The following is a 20,895-nucleotide window of genomic DNA, read 5'->3' on the forward strand; positions in this document are numbered from 1 at the left end:
TTATCTCTTTTTAATGGGTCCGTTGGCTTCCACTGTATGAACATATCATGATTTAACCTTTTTTTGGAGATGGAGTCTCCCTCTGTCACCCAAGCTGGAGTGCAGTGGCACAATCTTGGCTCACTGCAACCTCCAACTCCCTGGTTCAAGAGATTCTCCTGCCTCAGCCTCCCGAGTAGCTGGGATTACAGGTGCGTATCTCTATACCCAGCTAATTTTTTTTTTTTTTTTTTTGAGATGGAGTCTTGCTCTGTCTATCGCCCAGGCTGGAGTGCAGTGGCGGGATCTCGGTTCACTGCAAGCTCCGCCTCCTGGGTTCCCGCCATTCTCCCGCCTCAGCCTCCGAGTAGCTGGGACTACAGGCGCCCGCCACCGCGCCCGGCTAGTTTTTTGTATTTTTAGTAGAGACGGGGTTTCACCGTGTTAGCCAGGAGGGTCTCGATCTCCTGACCTCGTGATCCACCCGCCTCTGCCTCCCAAAGTGCTGGGATTACAGGCTTGAGCCACCGCGCCCGGCCTACCCAGCTAATTTTTGTATTTTTAGTAGAGATGGGGTTTCACCGCTTTAGGCAGGATGGTCTCGATCTCCTTACCTCGTGATCCGCCCGCCTCGGCCTCCCAAAGTGCTAGGATTACAGCGTGCCCGGCCTGAAGTTTACTTTTTTTTTTTTTGAGACGGAGTCTCACTCTGTTGCCCAGGCTGGGAGTGCAGTGGCCGGATCTCAGCTCACTGCAAGCTCTGCCTCCCGGGTTCACACCATTCTCCTGCCCCAGCCTCCCGAGTAGCTGGGACTACAGGCGCCGCCACCACACCCGGCTAATTTTTTGTATTTTTTAGTAGAGACGGGGTTTCACCGTGTTAGCCAGGATGGTGTCGATCTCCTGACCTCGTGATCCACCCGTCTCGGCCTCCCAAAGTGCTGGGATTACAGGCTTGAGCCACTGCGCCCGGCCAAAGTTTACTTCTTAAAATAGGAAGTGCCATATTGCCCTCTTAAATAATTGTATTAATTTGCTTTCAGAATTCTGAATATTATTTTTGTAATTATTATTTTAAATTTCATTTCTTTAATTGTATGTGATGGTAGCCATCTTTTCATGTTAAAAGGCATTTATAGAGATATATATTGTTTACACCCTTAATTTATGGTATCATTTCAAATCCATTTATGTCATTTATTTTACGGATTAGATTCTGAAAACAGGATTCCATCCAATTGTTTTAAAAAATCTTTACCGCTCTTTTTTTCCATCAAATTAAATTAAAAAAAATCTTTATCGTTCTTTTTTCTTCCCCCACTCCTCCCGCCCCCGAGATGGAGTCTCGCTCTGTCACCTAGGCTGGAGTGCAGTGGCACAATCTCAGCTCACTGCAACCTCCGCCTCAAAGGTTCAAACGATTCTCCTGTCTCAGCCTCCTGAGTAGCTGGAATTATAGGCATGCACCACCACGCCCAGCTAATTTTTTTTTTTTTTTTTTTTTTGAGACGGAGTCTTGCTCTGCCGCCCAGGCTGGAGTGCGGTGGCCGGCTCTCAGCTCACTGCAAGCTCCGCCTCCCGGGTTCACGCCATTCTCCTGTCTCAGCCTCCCGAGTAGCTGGGACTACAGGCGCCCGCCTCGTCGCCCGGCTAGTTTTTTTGTATTTTTTAGTAGAGACGGGGTTTCACCGTATTAGCCAGGATGGTCTCGATCTCCTGACCTCGTGATCCGCCCGTCTGGGCCTCCCAAAGTGCTGGGATTACAGGCTTGAGCCACCGCGCCCGGCCTAATTTTGTATTTTTTAATAGAGATGGGGTTTCACTATGTTAGGCTGGTCTGGAACTCCTGACCTCAGATGATCTGCCCACCTCGGCCTCCAAAAGTGCTAGGATGAGCCACCACGCCCAGCCTATTGTTCTTTTTTTTTAAGGTTTTATTATCTTTAGTTACCAAATTGACATGTGCTCATTAAATGAAGTGACACAATAAAAAAAAAAAGTGTAATCTCCCCTTTTTCTCCATTTCCACTCCCTTCCTATGAGTAACTATTTTATTTTTATTTTATTTATTTATTTTGAGACGGAGTCTTACTACTCTGTCGCCCAGGCTGGTGCGCCTGTTGTTCAGGCTGGAGTGCAGTGGTGCAATCTTGGCTCACTATAACCTCCACCTCCACCTCCTGGGTTCAAGCAGTTCTGTGTCTCAGCCTCCTCCCAAGTAGATGAGATTATAGGTGCCTGCCACCACGCCTGGCTAATTTTTGTATTTTTAGTAGAGATGGGGTTTCCCCATGTTGACCAGGCTGGTCTCGAACGCCTAACCTCCAGTGATCAGCCCACCTCTGGCCTCCCAAAGTGCTGGGATTACAGGCATGAGCCACTGCGCCTGGCCATCCCATGAGTAACCATTTTAATAGTCTAATGTGTATCCCTGAACACAAACATACATAGGTGTTTTGTTTGTTCCAAAAATATAATTATGCATGATATATGTAGCTCTGAAACTTTTTCATGTAATATGGCCATCCCTCCAAGGTGTACCTATAGTTCCAATCCATTCTTTTTCATAGCTGGATAATTTCCAGAGTATGAATGCACCAATTTACTCATTTCCTTACGTATGAACATGCATGTCATTTCTAGTTTTTGTCACTATAAAGAATTCTACAAGAAATTTGTAGACATCAGATTCACAGATGAGATTGTGAAGGTCAAAGAGTACATATGTGTACTTTTAATTTTAGTATATATTACAAGATGACTTCACACACCATACTACCAGTAAAAGGAGTGCCTATTTCTCCACCTTCGTTGTTTGATAGGTGAAAAATGTTGGTCCCTTTAAAAGTGATAATCTTGACTAGTAGTGTGGTTAAGCATCTTTTCAAATGTTAATGACCAATTAGGTTTCCTCCTCTCGGGAAGAGCTCCTCATTGCCTTTGCTTTTTGTCAGTTGGCAGGGTGCATTTCGTCTTGGGAATGTCTAATCCTTTGTGTAGCTAATCTTTACAACTATCTTCCAGTCTATTTCTTGTTTGTTAACAGAGTCAAGAAAAAGTTCTTAAAAAATACAATCACACAGGTTTATATTTTACTTCAAGACATCTCAGTTATCTGTTTTGCCTCATAGTTCAAATCATACTGCTTTGATTAAGGAGCCTTTTTAGTAAATTTTGATCTGAAAAGGCAGATATTCCTTATTTTTCTAGAATGTCTTGGTGCCACACAGTTTTCATACTCGTTTCTTTGTGACATATTTTAAGCCATCGTTAAACGATTAGTCAGCTGTAATTAACTTTAAGAAGTATTCATTTATATTTTTACTTTTGTCAACTTTCTGGAGGCTGGTGTTACATCGAGAAATAAGGCCACACCTGCCCACAAGTTGTCCCAACCCTGATCAATGCCTCACTGGCGAACGAACCGAGTATGGATACAACGCACAAAGACAAAATTCTGTTCGGCCTCCGTAGGAAGCTAATATTGAGAACAGGGACAGTACGAGAAGGGCAATTAAGATATCTTTAAAAACAACACGGCCGGTGGGGACAGCAGTGTAGAAGTTAGCAAGTTGGAGGTGGCAACGTAGGGGCTCCAGCTCTAACCTATGGGAGTCAGCAGAGCAGAGGCGGAGTCCCATGCCGGCCACACCCTCTCCGCCTCTGCAGTCCTTTTACTGGAAAACCGCAGTAAAAGGCGGAAACGCGCGGAGGCGTCTTGATCTTCCGGTCCGAGAGCTCGCTTCCTTCAAGCCTCGGAGCGGGGGGACGGGGGGGGGGGGTTGGAGGGGTCTGCCTTGCCCCAACGTCCGCGCCTGACGGTCGTCCATTGGTTGTTTGCATTCGAACTACATTTCCCAGGAGGCCCTGGGGTTAGACTGGCCGTAGCTGGAGAAATGCCAGCCCGTCATGGATGACTGGAGCCAGCCTTTTACCTTCCGTCTTCCAGGCAGAGCCACAGAGAGACAGGCTGCAGCCGTCCTGGCCGACCTCCGGCCCTGAGAGCTCCCCAGGTCCATCTCAAGCGTTACCGTCTCAAGCGCAGATTGCCGGCTCTGAACGGGGAGACCAGGCTTCTGCACCGGAAACAAGGCACCGGTTGTGACGTGACAGCTGCAGAGCGCCCGACCTCCCAGAAGGCACCGCGTCCCCGCAATTCTCCTCAACTGGTCACGGCGCGAACGAATAGTCGCCGGTGACCTGTGAGGGCACTCGGAAGGGCGAGGGGAGGGCTCGGCCGCTCGCGCCTAGTTTTTCTATCTCTCCCGGAGCCTGAGTCTCTGAGCCGTCCCCAGCAAACGCTCAGGGGCTGCAGAGGCCCCGAGAGGTGAGGGGCTCCGTGAGGGCGGGAACCAGGCTGAGGCCGCCTCTGGGGAACGGAGCGTGTCCGTTGCTGAGGGAGAAAGGCCGGGTAGGGAGCCTGGTGAGCGCCTCAGGCAGGGGCGCACGCTGAGCTTTACGGTAAAGGTGTTCCTTGACCAGCGGAAGAGGCCCCAGAGTGAGCCTGGCCCGGCGGGCCTTAGTGGGATGTCGCCTGCCGCTCTCAGCAGAGCTTTGACGGCGGAGAGGAGTCGGCAGGCGGTGTGTGGACCCCTCCTCGGCCTTGCATCTGCTCCCCGGGAGAGTCACCAACCGCCTCCCCGCCCAAAGGGCACCGGAGGGAGCTTCGGTTCGAGGGGTACAGTATGGCCAGTTTCAGTGACCAACCTCCTTCTAGGCGGATGTCCTCGGTATTGACCCCAGATTTCCTGTCTTCTAGCCCATTGCTCTTTCTCTAAACCTGATTCAACCTCTTCCTGGTGGGTTTTACACACCGTCTTTCTGTCTTTTCTTTCTTTCTCATTTTATTTTCTTTCCCTTCCCTGACTCCCTTCCTCCTTTCCTTTCTCTTTTCCTTTCTTTTTTGGAGTCAGGGTCTTGCTTTGTCATTCAGACTGGAGTGCAGTGGCGCGATCACAGTTCACTGCAACCTCGAGCTCCTGGGCACAAGCAATCCTCCCACCTCCCGAGTAGCTGGGACCCACAGACTTGTGTCGCCTTGCCCAGCTAATTTTTTTATTTTTTTATTTTTTTATTTTTTTGAGGCGGAGTCTCGCTCTGTCGCCCGGACTGGAGTGCAGTGGCCAGATCTCAGCTCACTGCAAGCTCCGCCTCCCGGGTTTACGCTATTCTCCTGCCTCAGCCTCCCGAGTAGCTGGGACTACAGGCGCCCGCCACCTCGCCCGGCTAGTTTTTGTATTTTTAGTAGAGACGGGGTTTCACCGTATTAGCCAGGATGGTCTCGATCTCCTGACCTCGTGATCCGCCCGTCTCGGCCTCCCAAAGTTTATTTTTTTATAGAATCGGGGTCTTGCTGTGTTGCCCAGGCTGGTCGTGAACTCCTGGACGCAAGCGATCCACCCGCACGGGCCTTCCAAAGTGCTGGGATTACAGGTGTGAGCCACTGGTATTTCTCAGGAGGCTGGACCTTGACCTTCTCCCCGCCATTACTCCCTTCCCTTTGGACTTGAGATTTGCAGAGTCTCTTTTTTATTCTCAGGATCTTTCTTTAACATCTTCCTAAGCATATCTTGTTCAAATACTGCGTTTCAGTTATAATTTCCTAACCCCAGCTGTCATTTTCTTTAGATCTCATGTAACCTCACTACCCATGCCACATATTGGAGTGCAGTAATGCCCTGCCTGGTCTCGTGGGTAATCCCTGGTTTCTCTGTCTACAGCTTGGCTCTCTGGCAGATTTCCTCTAGTAAGAGGTGGCTCTGGAGGCCCCGCGAAACGAGTGTGGTGTGTGGTTGCAAGGCATGATGGCTGCAAAAGTGGTTCCTATGCCCCCAAAGCCAAAGCGGTCCTTTATACTGAGAGTTCCACCAGACTCCAAGCTGGGCCAAGACCTACTTCGAGATGCCACTAATGGGCCCAAGACCATCCACCAGCTAGTGCTGGAGCACTTCCTCACCTTCTTGCCCAAGCCAAGCCTTGTCCAGCCCAATCAGAAAGTCAAGGAGACCTTGGTTATTATGAAAGATGTGAGCTCAAGCCTTCAGAACAGAGGTGAGAAGCACATGCTTGTTTCACTAGAAGAGGAGGAGGAGGTATTGGAGTCTAAGATAGGCTTCTGTGTTAGTTATAAATTCAAATTAGGATGGTGTATATTGAAAAAGGAGTCAATTCTAGTGTTGGAAAGAGGAAATTCTTCTCAAGTGCTGGGTGTGGGTAAAGCCACAGAATAAACAGTTTGCATCTTTCTGTAGTGTCGGTTTTACCCAAACATTCTCAGGGAAATATCTTTTTGGGATAAATCAGATGAATTACTGAGTTAGGTTTATGTGGAATTTTAGAAATTTTCTGCTTTTTCTGGGCATCTTCACACTTTACATTGCCCCAAGCTCTCCTTTAGTAATACTCTATGGGAAATTCTGAAAGGTGCTTAGAGAAGTTATTATTTTCATAAAAGGGAGATGCCATAGGTTCAAGACTCTAGAGTTTATGGCTTGACCTCCATAAGGGCTCACAGGAGCAGAAAAGGCCATGAGTTACCTGTCAAAGGAATGAGGACAGCCTGACCTCAAGGTATGGGGAGTCTCTGTGTTAGAATCACTGAGTTTTTCACTAACGACACCTTCCTCTTTCCCCAGTGCATCCTCGTCCCTTGGTGAAGCTTCTGCCCAAAGGAGTCCAAGAGGAACAAGAGACCGTGTCTCTGTATTTGAAAGCTAACCCTGAGGTGGGTTTGGTTTTCCCATTCACTGTCTGAGTCCATCACTTTCCGTGCTTGGCCAATGTGTGTGTAAAAACACATTCTTAGGAGTTGGCCTTCTTGGGTGTTTTTCTTCTGCTTTTTCCTTGAGCCCTTCTCAGCCTGGCTGTCTTGTCTTTGCTGCACCTCTGTGGGATTTATAGGTCCCTCTTGCCATCCCTTCCCTTGATCTTTGTGTGTCAGCTTTTCTTACCAGTAGGGCTGTCAGTGAACCTCAGTTACTAAGATGAAAGGGGCCTCTTGCTCTTTCAGGAACTGGTGGTCTTTGAGGATTTGAATGTATTTCACTGCCAGGAAGAATGTGTGAGCTTGGATCCTACTCTCACCTCAGAGAAGGAAGATGACAGCAGTGTCGGGGAGATGATGTTACTGGGTAAGAATCACAGCCCAGCTGGGCGCGGTGGCTCAGGCCTGTAATCCCGGCACTTTGGGAGGCCGAGACAGGCGGATCACGAGGTCAGGAGATCGAGACCATCCTGGCTAACACGATGAAACCCTGTGTCTACTAAAAATACAAAAAATTAGCCGGGCATGGTGGTGGGCGCCTGTAGTCCCAGCTACTCAGGAGGCTGAGGCAGGAGAATGGCGTGAACCCAGGAAGCGGAGCTTGCAGTAAGCCGAGATCATGCCACTGCACTCCAGCCTGGGTGACAGCGCGAGACTCCGTCTCAAAAAAAAAAAAAAGAAATCACAGCCTTTGTGTGTTCAGGTTGTTTACTTTGGGACAAGCACGTCCTTCATCTCTAGCTTTGGGGGACAATTCACACCTGGTAAGCCTATGTACACACACATATTCTGTTTTACTTTTGTTTTATTCTATGTGGCAGAGCCTTGCCACAGCTCCAGCTGTGGGTGGGTGGGTGGCCATTTTCCCTGTATGTTGGGGACAATGAGGGGAGAGGTAGGGAAAACCTGCAGACAGAAACTGTGGGCATAGAAACTGTTCTGAACCCATTTTCTGAACTCTGTTCTCAACAGGTATATTTGAATGTTTTCATTGAACACATGACTAACTCTTCTAATCCCCCTCCCCTTTTTGATGTTCAATAGATGTGAAGACTACTAGCCTAAGTGAAAATATATTCCACTATTGATGAAAGTAATGTTTAACACTTAATGAGCTTAACACTTAATGAGCTTAATGTTTAACACTTAATGAGCTTAATGTTTAACACTTAATGAACGTGCTGTTACATGCTAGGCACTAGTCCAAATGCTTTTCATGTGTTTATTGTCTCATGTACTTCTCAGAGTAATACTGAGTGGTATAGAAATTACTGCCACCTTACAGGTGACAGAACTGAGGCAGAGAGGGGTTAAAAAATTTGCTAAAGGTCACACAGTTGTAAGCAGTGGAACAGGGATTTGGACTCAAGGAATCTGACATCAGAATTTGCAGTAATGGCCCAGGGCTGTTCTGCCTCCTAGATGCATTTCTCATAATTTCATTGTTGGTGAATGGGGCATTCTTTATTTGTCCTCATTTCCCGGTAGTAGTTGACAAGTGTCCCCCAGTGCTGTGTATGAACTGATCAGGCAGAGCCTCTCTATAATTTGCTTAGAGATGCTTTACCTTTTCTCTAGAAATGCTGCAACCCTAGAGGCGGAGGCCCACACAAATGTCTTTACTGGGTGCCTGACACTTTTTACTTTGCCTTCAGGGCTGTTTGCTTCTGAGGGTGAAGTTGTACAGAGAGTAGGTTTTAGGAGTTGCCTGGGGTGATAAAAATCCATTATGACTATCAAACTCTTAGCTGTAATTATACCATATGGTCAGAAGTATTGGTATGTAATGAGTCTAGTTAATTTCCCACGGGTTGCTCTATGTGATATCTTCTTTATTTTAGAGAAAAGTATAAAAAGATCAGATTTATTACACTGAGTTTTTCCTGAGTCATGGGCAGAGCTAGCATTTATTTTGGGTGGCCGGTTGGTGGATATATTGCCTCCAGTATCACTTTGACTATGCACTTTGGGGCCCCTAAGACCCAGTCCTCACCCTCTATTCCCCGCTTCTTCCACCCGTACCCTGAAGCTGGTGGATTAAGCTTAGTCATTTACCAGCATTTCATAAATGTACTTGTTTTTTCCTCAGGCAGGATTGGGTTCTGGAATTGTATTCATAGGTTACAAAGATGCTGTATTCCTGCCTTTTGTAACCTTCCAATTTGGTTTGTAAGACAAGTCATTCCTTAAACGATAAGCAGTGTGAAATGTTTATAGGTATAATGAGCTATCACAAGACTGAAGCAAGATTTGGACCCAGGAGCAGAGTAGGGAAGAAGGTGGAATTGATTTTGGATGAGATTGAATCCATGATAGGAAATAAAATGAGATTATCCTCCAGATATTTGGAAATTGGGGATTGGAGTTCAGATGTGAGGATATAGGGATTGGGGAGTCATCAGCTTATAGGTGATGATAATTGAAACAGTAACATTTAACCAATTTTTGTGAAAGAAAAACCATAACCGATTGAACATTGTGGTGACAGGAATCAAAGGAGAATCCTTAATAACCTAGGGAAACAGAATGTGTGTGTTGGCCAGATGAACCACATAAAAACAAGGAAAAACATAGAACACTTAAACAGATTCTCAGTAAGATAATTCTTATTATAGCTACTGTGTGTTGTGATAGGAGAATACACCTTTTCAAGATTGAAGAAAATTGACTAAATACTAGGCAACAAGGAAAAACTCAGATTCCAAGGAGTAGAAATAAAGTAGAATCTGTCATAGTACAGTACAACTAGAAATTAATAATAAAGGCCGGGCGCGGTGGCTCACGCCTGTAATCCCAGCACTTTGGGAGGCCGAGACGGGTGGATCACGAGGTCAGGAGATCGAGACCATCCTGGCTAACACGGTGAAACCCTGTCTCTACTAGAAACTACAAAAAACTAGCCGGGCGAGATGGCGGCGCCTGTAGTCCCAGCTACTCGGGAGGCTGAGGCAGGAGAATGGCGGGAACCCGGGAGGCGGAGCTTGCAGTGAGCCGAGATCGCGCCACTGCACTCCAGCCTGGGCTACAGAGCGAGACTCCGTCTCGGGGAAAAAAAAAAAGAAATTAATAATAAAGATCAGTAAATTAAAGTTGCTTCAACCTGGAAAATTTAAAACTCTTAAGCAACTGTCTTAGTCCATTTTGTGCTGCTATAAAAGAATACCTGAGGCTGGGTAATTTATAAAGAAAAGAGGTTTATTTGGCTCACAGTTTTCTGTAGGCTGTACAAGAAGCATGGTGTCAACATCTGCTTCTGGTGAGGGCTTCAAGAAGCTACTCAAATGGTGGAAGGAGAGCAGACTTCACATGACAAGAGAGGAAGGAAGAGAGTAGGAAGGTACCAGCCTCTTAAACAGCCACATCTTTAGTGAACAAAGAGCAAGAAATCACTTACTATCTTGGAAGTAATGGCATCAAGCCATTCAATGAGGGATCTACCCGGATGATGCAAACACCTCTGACTAGGCTCCACCTCCATCACTGGGGATCAGATTTCTCCTTTTTTTTTTGATACACAGTTTCACTCTTGTTTGAATTTGGAAGTTTCCTTCTTTTTATATACTCTGGAAATATTCCTAGCATTTGAATTATTTAATTTTTAAGAGTTTAGAAGATTTTCTGTGGAACTGTCTGAGGCTGGTGCTTTTCTTGGGTAGGTGGCTATTCTTTTTTGATAATTTCAATTTTCTCTATGGAAATTGATTTATTTTTGTTTAAATCTTAGTAGTTTTTTTCTGTTTTTAACTCATTACTTTCTATTTGGTGTTTATTAATACCTTTGTTCTTTTAAATCAGAGGCTTTATTATTCTCATTTTTCTAAATTAAACATGTTTTTACAGCCAAGAACTGTCTTATGAGCATCACTGTCAGTTATACCATAGATTCTGATATACACTTGTCCTTGGTATTCATGGGGGATTGGTTCCAGGACCCTTGCTCAGATAGCAAAATCCATGGATGCTCAAATTTATTATATAAAATGGTGTAACATTTGCATATACTCCACACATATCCTACCATATATTTTATTTCTAGATTAATTATAATACCTAATGCAAAGTAAATGCTACATAAATAGTTGTTACACTGAATTGTTTAGAGAATGACAAAAAAACTGAGTATGTATAGACAAAACCATCCTTTTTTTTCTCTCAAATATTTTCCCTCCTTGGTTGGTTGAATCCTCACATGCAGAACCCATGAATATGAAGGTCTGTATAATGTTTTCTAGAAAAAAATATGCAATTTTAATTTGTCTTTACCCCTCTGACCCAAGGTTGCTGATACAGTTTGGATATTTGTCCCCTCCAAATCTCATGTTGAAATCCAGTCCCCATGCTGGGCACAGTGGTTCACGCCTGTAATCCCAGCACTTTGGGAGGCAGAGGCGGGCGATACCTGAGGTCAGGAGTTTGAGACCAGCCTAGCCAAGATAGCAAAATCCTATCTCTACTAAAAAAAAAAAAAAAAAAAAAATACAAAAGTTAGCCCGGTGTGGTGGTTCATGCTTGTAATCCCAGTTACTCCAGAGGCTGATGTAGGAGAATCACTTGAACCTGGGAGGTAGAGGTTGCAGTGAGCTGAGATGGCATCATTGTATTCCAGCCTGGGGGAAAGAGTGAGACTCCATCTCAAATAAATAAAAAATAAATAGAAATAATACAAATCTATTAATATTTATTATATATAAAGGAGAAAAATCCTTTGTTTACTTGTATAGTTATGAAAAGATACTTGCCGGGCGCGGTGGCTCACGCCTGTAATCCCAGAACTTTGGGAGGCCGAGGCGGGCAGATCACGAGGTCAGGAGATCGAGACCATCCTGGCTAACACAGTGAAACCCCATCTCTACTAAAAATACAAAAAAATTAGCTGGGCATGGTGGTGGGCACCTGCAGTCCCAGTTGCTGGGGAGGCTGAGGCCAGAGAATGGCATGAACCTGGGAGGCGGAGCGTGCAGTGAGCCAAGACTGTGCCACTGCACTCCAGCCTGGGCGACAGAGTGAGACTCTGTCTCAAAAAAAAGAGAAAAGATACGTGACAAAATTCAAGCCTCTCCTTTATAAGAACATTTAACAAAATAGTAATTAACAGATACTTCCTTAATAAGTAGAACAGAGTAATCTGAAAACTTAAAAATAAGAACATTTGTTTGTCTTAACTACTCTAAAGGGAAAAAATGAGACCATTCACTAAAGTAGTGGGAGATAAAGTGAATAAACAGAAATCATTGGCTTTCACATATATAAACGAGTTCATTTAGAAGATACAATGGAAGGCCCCATTAGAATAGAAACATGAAAGTTTAAATACTTAGGAGTAAACTCAAGAAATGTGCAAACTTATGAGGAAACTTTAAAGCAAGTCTAAAGGACAGAAGAGTAGATTTCAATGAATGCAAAAAAATACTATGTTCTTTGCTAGGAAGACAATGTCGTAAAAACGTCGTTTCTCTTGTTGATTTATGAATCTGATGTCTTTTTTTTCAACAATACCAATAGCATTTTTCCCTTGGAACAAGACAGTGTGATCTCAGAAAGTCCCAAAATAGCCTCAAATATACATGGGAGTTTAGCGTGTGATAAAGTTGGTGTATTAGTCCGTTTTCACACTGCTATAAAGAATTGTCCGAGGCCGGGAGCCGTGGCTCAAGCCTGTAATCCCAGCACTTTGGGAGGCCGAGACGGGCGGATAACGAGGTTGGAGATCGAGACCATCCTGGCAAACATGGTGAAACCTCATCTCTACTAAAAAATACAAAAAACTAGCCAGGCGAGGTGGCGGGCGCCTGTAGTCCCAGCTACTCGGGAGGCTGAGGCGGGAGAATGGCATAAACCCAGGAGGCGGAGCTTTCAGTGAGCTGAGATCTGGCCACTGCACTCCAGCCTGGGCGACAGAGGGAGACTCCGTCTCAAAAAAAAAAAAAAAAAAAAAAAAAAAAGAATTGTCCGAGATTTGGTAATTTATAAAGAAACAGGTTTAATTGACTCACAGTTCAGCGTGGCTGAGGAGGCCTCTGGAAACTTAAAACCATGGCAAAGGCAAGGGAAGCAAGGCACCTTCTTCACAAGGCAGCAGGAGGGAGAAGTACCAGTAAAGGGGGAAGAGCCCCTTATACAACCATCAGATCTCATGAGAACTCACTATCATGAAAACAGCATGGGGGAAGCCCCTGCCATGACTCAGTTACCTTCACCTGAGTGGTGTCTCCTTGACATGTGGGGGTTATGGGGATTACAATTTAAGATGAGATTTAGGTAAGGACACAAAGCCTAACCATAAAGAGGGACTTTCTGATAAAAGGTGTTAGGACAACTGATAGCCATTTGATAAATTAGTACCTTACTTTACATCCCAAGAAAAAGTCCACATGGATCAAATATTTTAAATGTTTAAAACAAATATAAAAAGCACATTTAGAATATGAGTGATTCCTTTATAACCATGGGATAGGAAGGTTTTTGTAATTAAGACTCAAAAGCCCAGAAGCCTTGAAAGAAAAGACTGACAGATTCAAATACATAAACAAGGCTGGGCATGGTGGCCCACGCCTGTAATCCTAGCACTCTGAGAGGCCGAGGGAGGTGGATCACCTGAGGTCAGGAGTTGTGAGACGAGCCTGGCCAACATGGTAAAATCCCATCTCTACTAAAAATACAAAAATTAGCTGGGTTTGGTGGGGCATGCCTATAATCCCAGCTACTCGGGAGGCTGAGGAAGGAGAATCACTTGAACCTGGGAAGTGGAGGTTGCAGTGAGCCGAGATTGCACCACTGCACTCCAGCCTGCGTGACAGGAGCAAAAAGAAGTGCAAATTAAACCTCTAGTGAATTAACATTTTTGTATTTCATGTTTATAGAAATAAAAACACATTGATGGTGAGGTTGTTAAGAAACAGGTATATTGGCCGAGACGGGCGGATCACGAGGTCAGGAGATCGAGACCATCCTGGCTAACACGGTGAAACTCCGTCTCTACTAAAGATACAAAAACTAGCCGGGTGAGGTGGCAGGCGCCTGTAGTCCCAGCTACTCGGGAGGCTGAGGCAGGAGAATGGCGTGAACCCGGGAGGCGGAGCTTGCAGTGAGCTGAGATCCCGCCACTGCACTCCAGTCCGGGCGACAGAGCGAGACTCTGCCTCAAAAAAAATAAAAATAAAAAAAAAAAAAAAAAAAAAGAAACAGGTATATTGCTGGTGGGCATACAAAATGGTACAGTCCCTGTTTAAGGGTAAATGCATCTGTAAGTACCCATCTTACCCTTTGTTCCAGCAGTTCAGTTCTGGGAATCTGACCTACAGATACAGCAACAGAACACATTTGAAATGATGTACAAACAAGATTATTTGCTGTGGTATTGTTTGTAAAAACACAAGGTTGGAAGCAGTCCAAATGTAGTTAAAGAGGAAGAGTTCAGTTAAAAATTAAACAATAAATCATTGACAAAGATTTACATTTATAAAAGTCTTAACCCAATAGATTATTTGCATAATCAAAATCCAAAGTAAAACTACAATGAGAAACCATCTTATACCTATTAAGTATTTCAAGATTTAATGCTAACAAGATTAGGTAAAGTTAATATTCACGTATTGATGGTTGCATTGAAATTAGTAGAGCTGCTTTTGAAAGCAGATTCTGGTAGTTCATGTCAAGAGCTGCGGTAAAAATTGGCATTTCATTATCCTAAGGGAGTGATTAAAAAGAATAATTAAGGCTGGGTGTGGTGGCTTACACCTGTAATCCCCAGCACTTTGGGAAGATTGCTTGAGTACACGAGTGCAAAACCAGCCTGGGCAACATAGCAAGACCCTATCTCTGCCCCAAAAAACTCAAAAAAGTGAAATTAAAAAAAAAAAAATCTATTGATGTGAAACTGCGAAATCCAGCAGCGATTCCTACTCCAGCTTCAGGATCAGCCCCATGTCTTGGTGGTTAATTTGAACCCTTGACTCTGAGTAGTCCAGAGTTGAGGGGTCCCTTGTCACAAAGTATGTCCACAGCATGCTTGTTTTTCACTTTGTTACCTAATCTTTATAATCTGCTTACACTGACTTTTTTCTGAAGTATTACAGAAGTATAGAAAAAGCCTACCAATCATAAATATATAGCTGAAGTTTTCACAAAATTTTGTATACACTAATCACCACCCAAAATGGGGACTTTTCTTAGCATCCCAGAAATCCCTTTTGTGGCCTGCACCCAGTCATTACTTCCTTTCCTACCCAAAGAGAAACACTACTGACTTCTAATCCCAAAGCTTCATTAGTTGTAGTAATCTCTTTAATCGCCAAAGAATAAACTTTTTTTTGTTTTGAGACAGAGTTTCGCTCTTGTTGCCCAGGCTGGAGTGCATATGGCAGGATCTCGGCTCACTGCAAACTCCGCCTCCCAGGTTCAAGCGATTCTCCTGCCTTGACCTGCCTGGTAGCTGGGATTACAGGCATGTGCCACCATGCCCAGCTAATTTTGTATTTTTAGTAGAGACGGGGTTTCTCCATGTTCGTCAGGGTGGTCTCGAACTCCCAACCTCGGGTGGTCTCGAACTCCCAACCTCAGGTGATCTGCTCACCTTGGCCTCCCAAAGTCCTGGGATTACAGGCGTGAGCCACCACGCCTGGCCAGTAATAAGCTTTTGTATGAATATGCCGTGCCCTCTTTAATTTTGGTTATTGGAATTGTTTCCATTTTCTCATTGTAAGACATTATAATATTATTTAGTGCTATAGTAGTGTGATAATATTTAATATAGTGAAAACCTACAAGTAGTTCATCTTACTATTCAGTTACCAGACTCCTTCGAGATGATGAGTGGTGTCGTGTATAGATTTGTAGTCTCCATCCCTAGTCTTTAGCTGAGTGCTCTGCAGAGTATAAGGTGAATATGAACTTGTCGAGTAATTAACACCTATGAAGAGAACAAACATACGAATTCTTTCTGTGAAATCCCACTCATTTTTATTTCTTTAAAGTGTGTTTGCATTGTGGTAGGTGGAAAGATTTATCAGTTATGTATCCCACCCTCAATAAGTGTGGAAAAGGAGTGTGATGGCAGTATCCGCCACTCCTCAGATTGACTTTAAAGGTGGCTCTGGCTTAAGAAGCATGACTTGTTTTTTCCTGCCTGATGTCATATCTCTCAGAAGTTGTTAAATTCTCTTTGTTTGAACAGTCAATGGCAGTAATCCTGAAGGTGAAGATTCTGAGAGGGAACTTGTAGAAAATGAAGATTATAGAGAAAAGTCTTCAGATGATGATGAAATGGATTATTCCTTGGTCTCTCAGCAGCCTCCAGATAACCAGGGAAAGGAAGCAGTAAATACATCCATTCCACAAAAAAGGAAAATGAGAAATCTGTTAGTTACCCTTGAGAATGATGCTCCTCTAGAGGAACTCTCAAAATATGTAGACATCAGTATTATTGCACTTACTCGAAATCGGAAGACAAGGAGATGGTACACTTGTCCACTGTGTGGGAAACAGTTTAATGAAAGTTCTTACCTTATTTCCCACCAGAGGACGCACACTGGAGAAAAACCCTATGACTGCAGTCACTGTGGGAAAAGCTTCAATCATAAAACAAACCTCAATAAACATGAGCGAATTCATACAGGAGAGAAACCTTATTCCTGTTCTCAGTGTGGAAAAAACTTTCGTCAGAATTCTCATCGGAGTCGTCATGAAGGAATCCATATAAGGGAGAAGATATTTAAGTGTCCAGAATGTGGGAAAACCTTCCCAAAGAATGAGGAATTTGTGCTTCATCTGCAGAGTCATGAGGCTGAGAGACCATATGGTTGCAAAAAATGTGGGAGAAGATTTGGTCGGCTGTCAAACTGTACCCGGCATGAGAAAACTCACTCGGCCTGTAAGACTCGAAAGCAGAAGTAATACCAGGAAAGGGGTCTGATGGTGCTGCCTCAACCTGAGAGCTTTCATAAGTAGTTCTGAATTCCCAGGCTGCCTAAAAAGATATAAATATGTAAAAATCTCATTACTGTCAAAATTGGATAAATGCCCATCTTGGCTAAAACCTCAAATTGCTAGAAAATTCACAGGGAAGAAAACATTTCAAGGGCTATACCTCAGCATCTAGGCTTTCTGGACTAAGGACCTTTCCTTTTTGAAGTCATATGATAATGTACAGGTCACAGATCCCTTTCCCAAGACTTTGAAGATGAATCTGGAGTCTGCGTACTTACAAGGCAAAGAGTGACTTGTGTCTATTGGAAGTATATCCATTTTCCCCCCACATGGGGATTCATACTTGAGAAATAGTGCAAAGATGCTTATCTGGAACTGTGTTCTCGTGAAAGAACCAAACTACTGGCTTGTTGAGCCAACAGCTTCTGATAGCAATTCATATAACCCTCTAAGAATACCTGTTTTAAGTCTTGAGTGTTGAAAGGAATTGTTTACTTTGGAATATAGGAAAACAACAATTGAATGTCAGACTCTCATTTGTATGTGATCTAAATTTGCTATCATTTTCAATATTTGCAATTTGTGATAAAATTGACTTTTACAGATTCCTTTTCACAACATAATTTAAGTGTCTACTGTTCTTACTGTATTTTGTTCAGCTGTTGATCTCTCCAACAGGCGTCTCATGCCTCTCCCTTGCTAAAAGAAGTTTAGATTACTCAGGCAGGGCCATTCAGCCCCACCACTAGAAAAGCTCTTCAGAATCTTGTCACTCTGTTGAGCCCAGATCTCACATGCTAGGAAGGAAACCCCAAGACCCAGAGAGGAGGGGTTGACCTCGAGGCAGGAAAAAGTTGGCTTGGATCCATGTCTCATCAATAACCTTACCACATACTTAGGTCCCCTCTATGCCGTCATCAGACTTTTGGCAATGGGGTGTTCACTACCTCACAAGACAGTGTTGTATATTTAGAAATTACGTCTGTAGTGGTTAGCTCACATTGCCCCTCAAGAGACAGGTTTCCAGGTGTCTTCACTGTAGTGGGTATTCATTGTCTTCAGCCTCTTGATATCCAGACCTTCCTGTCCTCTGCCTAGAAGCAAGGCCAGCGGTGCCTTTACGGGACCAATCCTGTGGTGCGATTTAGGGATTCTTGATAAGTTTTGCTTGCTTTAGGTTTCTGGAAGTTATACATTGGTGTTTTGATTGGAAGAAAGAAATCCTATAAATAATTTGGGAAAAATTATAGTGTACATGTTTCCCATCCAGAAACATGTCTTTGTATTTATTAGAGTATTATATTCTTGTGAAAATTTTTCTAATTTTCTTCACGTTTTACACAATTTTGTTATTGTAGTTTTTTCCATTTTATATATATATATATATATATATTTTTTTTTTTTTTTTTTTTTTTTTTTTTTTTCTGAGACAGAGTCTTGCTCTGCCGCCCAGGCTGGAGTGCAGTGGCCAGATCTCAGCTCACTGCAAGCTCCACCTCCCGGGTTTTACGCCATTCTCCTGCCTCAGCCTCCCGAGTAGCTGGGACTACAGGCGCCCGCCTTGACGCCCGGCTAGTTTTTTGTATTTTTTAGTAGAGACGGGGTTTCACCGTATTAGCCAGGATGGTCTTGATCTCCTGACCTCGTGATCCGCCCGTCTCGGCCTCCTAAAGTGCTGGGATTACAGGCTTGAGCCACCGCGCCCGGCCTTCCATTATATTTTTATAGTTGATTATTGCTTTTACATGGGAAAGTTATTTTTTATTGTATATTTGTGTAACTAGTCACCTTACTGAATATTGTTAATTTGTTGTTAATTTTCAATAGTTTCTTGGTTTAGTTCTGTTATAACTTTTGGTAAAATGACACCATCTACAAAGAATAGTTTTGTTTCTTGCCTTCTGCCTACTGGTCTTTTTTATTTTGTTTGTTGTTATTAACATGTAATTCTGAGGTTTCTTGTTTTGGCACAAAGCATTCTGAAAGAAGGACATTCTATGATACAGTTCAGTCCTGAGTCATAATTTAAAAACAAATCCTCCACAACAGAGAAAGGCCACAAAAAAACTGTCTTTACCAACGTTATATTTGAAGCCAACAGTAAGTACCCTGTAAAGCCAGCAAAGCCAACAAAGCTGGCTGCCCACAACGTTATTCGCTTACTTGAAATTCTGGCCAGTGCACTACGACTGGGATCCCGAACTGTGTTTCCAGAGCCGGGAGGCTGTTACCATGTGCAGGGGACCTGCCTGTGTACCCAGAAAAGTAGCTGCCAGGCAGTGAGTGGTGAGAGAGTTTCCACTCACTCACTCTTTGGCACCCCTGCCCAGAGTCGGGTGTTTTTATCAGTCCTCATGCAGCCGTGGCACAGTACCCGAGACACTTTTTTTTTTTTTTTTTTTGAGACTGGCTCTGTTGCTAAGGCTGGAGTGGGGCGATCTTGGCTCCCTGCAACCTCTGCTTCCTAGGCTCAAACAATCCTCCTGTCTCAGCCTCCTGAGTAGCTTTTGTTTTTTTAAGTGTAGGTGAGTGAAGCCACCATGACGCACACCATCTCCTGCACTGGGGAGGTGCCCACGGTCAGGGTTGCTGTTGATCCGTATCCAGTGTCCCAGAGGGCAGGACACCGGCCTCAGGGTTTCCTTCCGCACCAGTGGGGCTGGGTGGGACTAAGAGGAGCGCCCCGACCAGGACCAGGTACGGCCTCCAAACTCAAGAGCCCCTGGAAAGTTGTCGGATGAGTAAGTTCTGTTACCTAAGGAGCCTGATCACCAGTTAAACTGAAAAAGTAGACAACTGCTAATAGTTTCCGAATACAACGGTAGAGCGAGAGTTGGAAAATGTAAGAGACCAAAGATCCAATTCCAGTAGTAACTACAGAAAATAGGCTGGGCGCGGTGGCTCACGCCTGTAATCCCAGCACTTTGGAAGGCCGAGGGAGCGGATCGTGAGGTCAGGAAATCGAGACCATCCTGGCTAACACGGTGAAACCCTGTCTCTACTAGAAATACAAAAAAATTAGCAGGGCGTATGTGGGGCACGCCTGTAGTCCCAGCTACTTGGGAGGCTGAGGCAGGAGAATGGCGTAAAATCCAGGAGGCAGAACTTGTAGTGAGCCAAGATTGCGCCACTGCATTCCAGCCTGGGAGAAAGAGCGAGACTCTGTCTCATAAATAAATAAGTAACTACAGAAAATGTTAATCCCCTGAAGCCGCAGCGCTAGGCTCACAGCCCATGGAGTTTACTGGAGGTAGAGCGGACAGAGGTCCAGAATCTCTCGCACATGCGTACCTGGCTACAAACTGACTGGTCTAGGAACCAAAGGATTCTAGAAGAGAATGAGGGCTCTGGGACACACAGACAGGAACAGACCATTTTTAGATAACGAAACGAGTGGCTGAAAAACATGAAAGGATGTTCAGACTTACATAATCTAAGAATTATAAATTGAAAGAACAAGATATCATTTTAGGTGTATCAAACGAGCAGAGGGAGGCCAAGCATGGTGGCTTATGCCTGTAATCCCAGCACTTTGGGAAGCCGAATCATGACGATGGCTTGAGGCCAGGAGTTCAAGACCAGCCTGGGCAACATAGTGAGACCCTGTCTACACACACACACACACAAAAATTTGGTTGAGTGTGGTGGCTAACGCTTGTAATCCCAACACTTGGGGAGGCCGAGGCAGGCAGATCACCTGAGGTCAGGAGTTCAAGACCAGCCTGGCCAACATGGTGAAACCCCATCTCTACTAATAATACAAAAAATAGCCGGCTGTGGTGGCAGGCCTCTGTAGTCCCAGCTACTCAGGAGGCTGAGGAAGGAGGATTGCTTGAACCCGGGGGGAAGCGGAGTTGCAGTGAGCCGAGATTGTGCCACTGCACTCTAGCCTGGGCTATAGAGTGAGATAGCGTCTCAAAAAAAAAATATATTTTTAAAATCTAAAAAGCAGTATCAAGATGGCATGGGGGCAGGTGCGTGTAGTCCCAGCTACTCTGGAAGCTGAGGTGGGAGGAGTCCTTGAATCCAGGAGTTAGAGACCAGCCTGGGCAACTTACTGAGACCACACCTTTTTTTTTTTTTTTTAAAGAAACAGGGTCTCACTCTGTCACCCAGGCTGGAGTACAGAGCTGTGATCATAGCTCACTACAGCCCTGAACTCCTAGATTCAAGAGATCCTTTCACCTAACTCTCCCAAGTATCTGGGACTGCAGGGACATGCCACCTCA

The 20,895-nt window shown here is 44.5% G+C and overlaps 1 protein-coding gene across 6 annotated transcripts; it reads left to right on the plus strand.

Annotated features, from left to right (window-relative positions):
* Positions 1 to 3,683: 3,683 nt before the first annotated feature.
* Positions 3,684 to 17,289, plus strand: ZNF200 (zinc finger protein 200). 6 transcript variants are annotated; one of them, XM_033235993.1, is made up of 5 exons: positions 3,684 to 4,778; positions 5,700 to 6,030; positions 6,615 to 6,703; positions 6,989 to 7,109; positions 15,915 to 17,289. In XM_033235993.1, exons 2-5 carry the CDS (start codon positions 5,781 to 5,783, stop codon positions 16,631 to 16,633), a joined length of 1,179 nt encoding a protein of 392 aa, XP_033091884.1. In that variant the 5' UTR covers positions 3,684 to 4,778; positions 5,700 to 5,780; the 3' UTR covers positions 16,634 to 17,289. The 6 variants fall into 6 exon arrangements, with proteins under 6 accessions (XP_033091884.1, XP_033091889.1, XP_033091886.1 ...); XM_033235998.1 differs by having other exon boundaries at positions 3,684 to 4,181; XM_033235995.1 differs by having other exon boundaries at positions 3,685 to 4,709.
* Positions 17,290 to 20,895: the final 3,606 nt, after the last annotated feature.

The sequence above is a fragment of the Trachypithecus francoisi genome, unplaced genomic scaffold, assembly GCF_009764315.1.
Source record: "Trachypithecus francoisi isolate TF-2019V2 unplaced genomic scaffold, Tfra_2.0 Lachesis_group15, whole genome shotgun sequence".
Lineage (NCBI taxonomy): Eukaryota > Metazoa > Chordata > Mammalia > Primates > Cercopithecidae > Trachypithecus > Trachypithecus francoisi.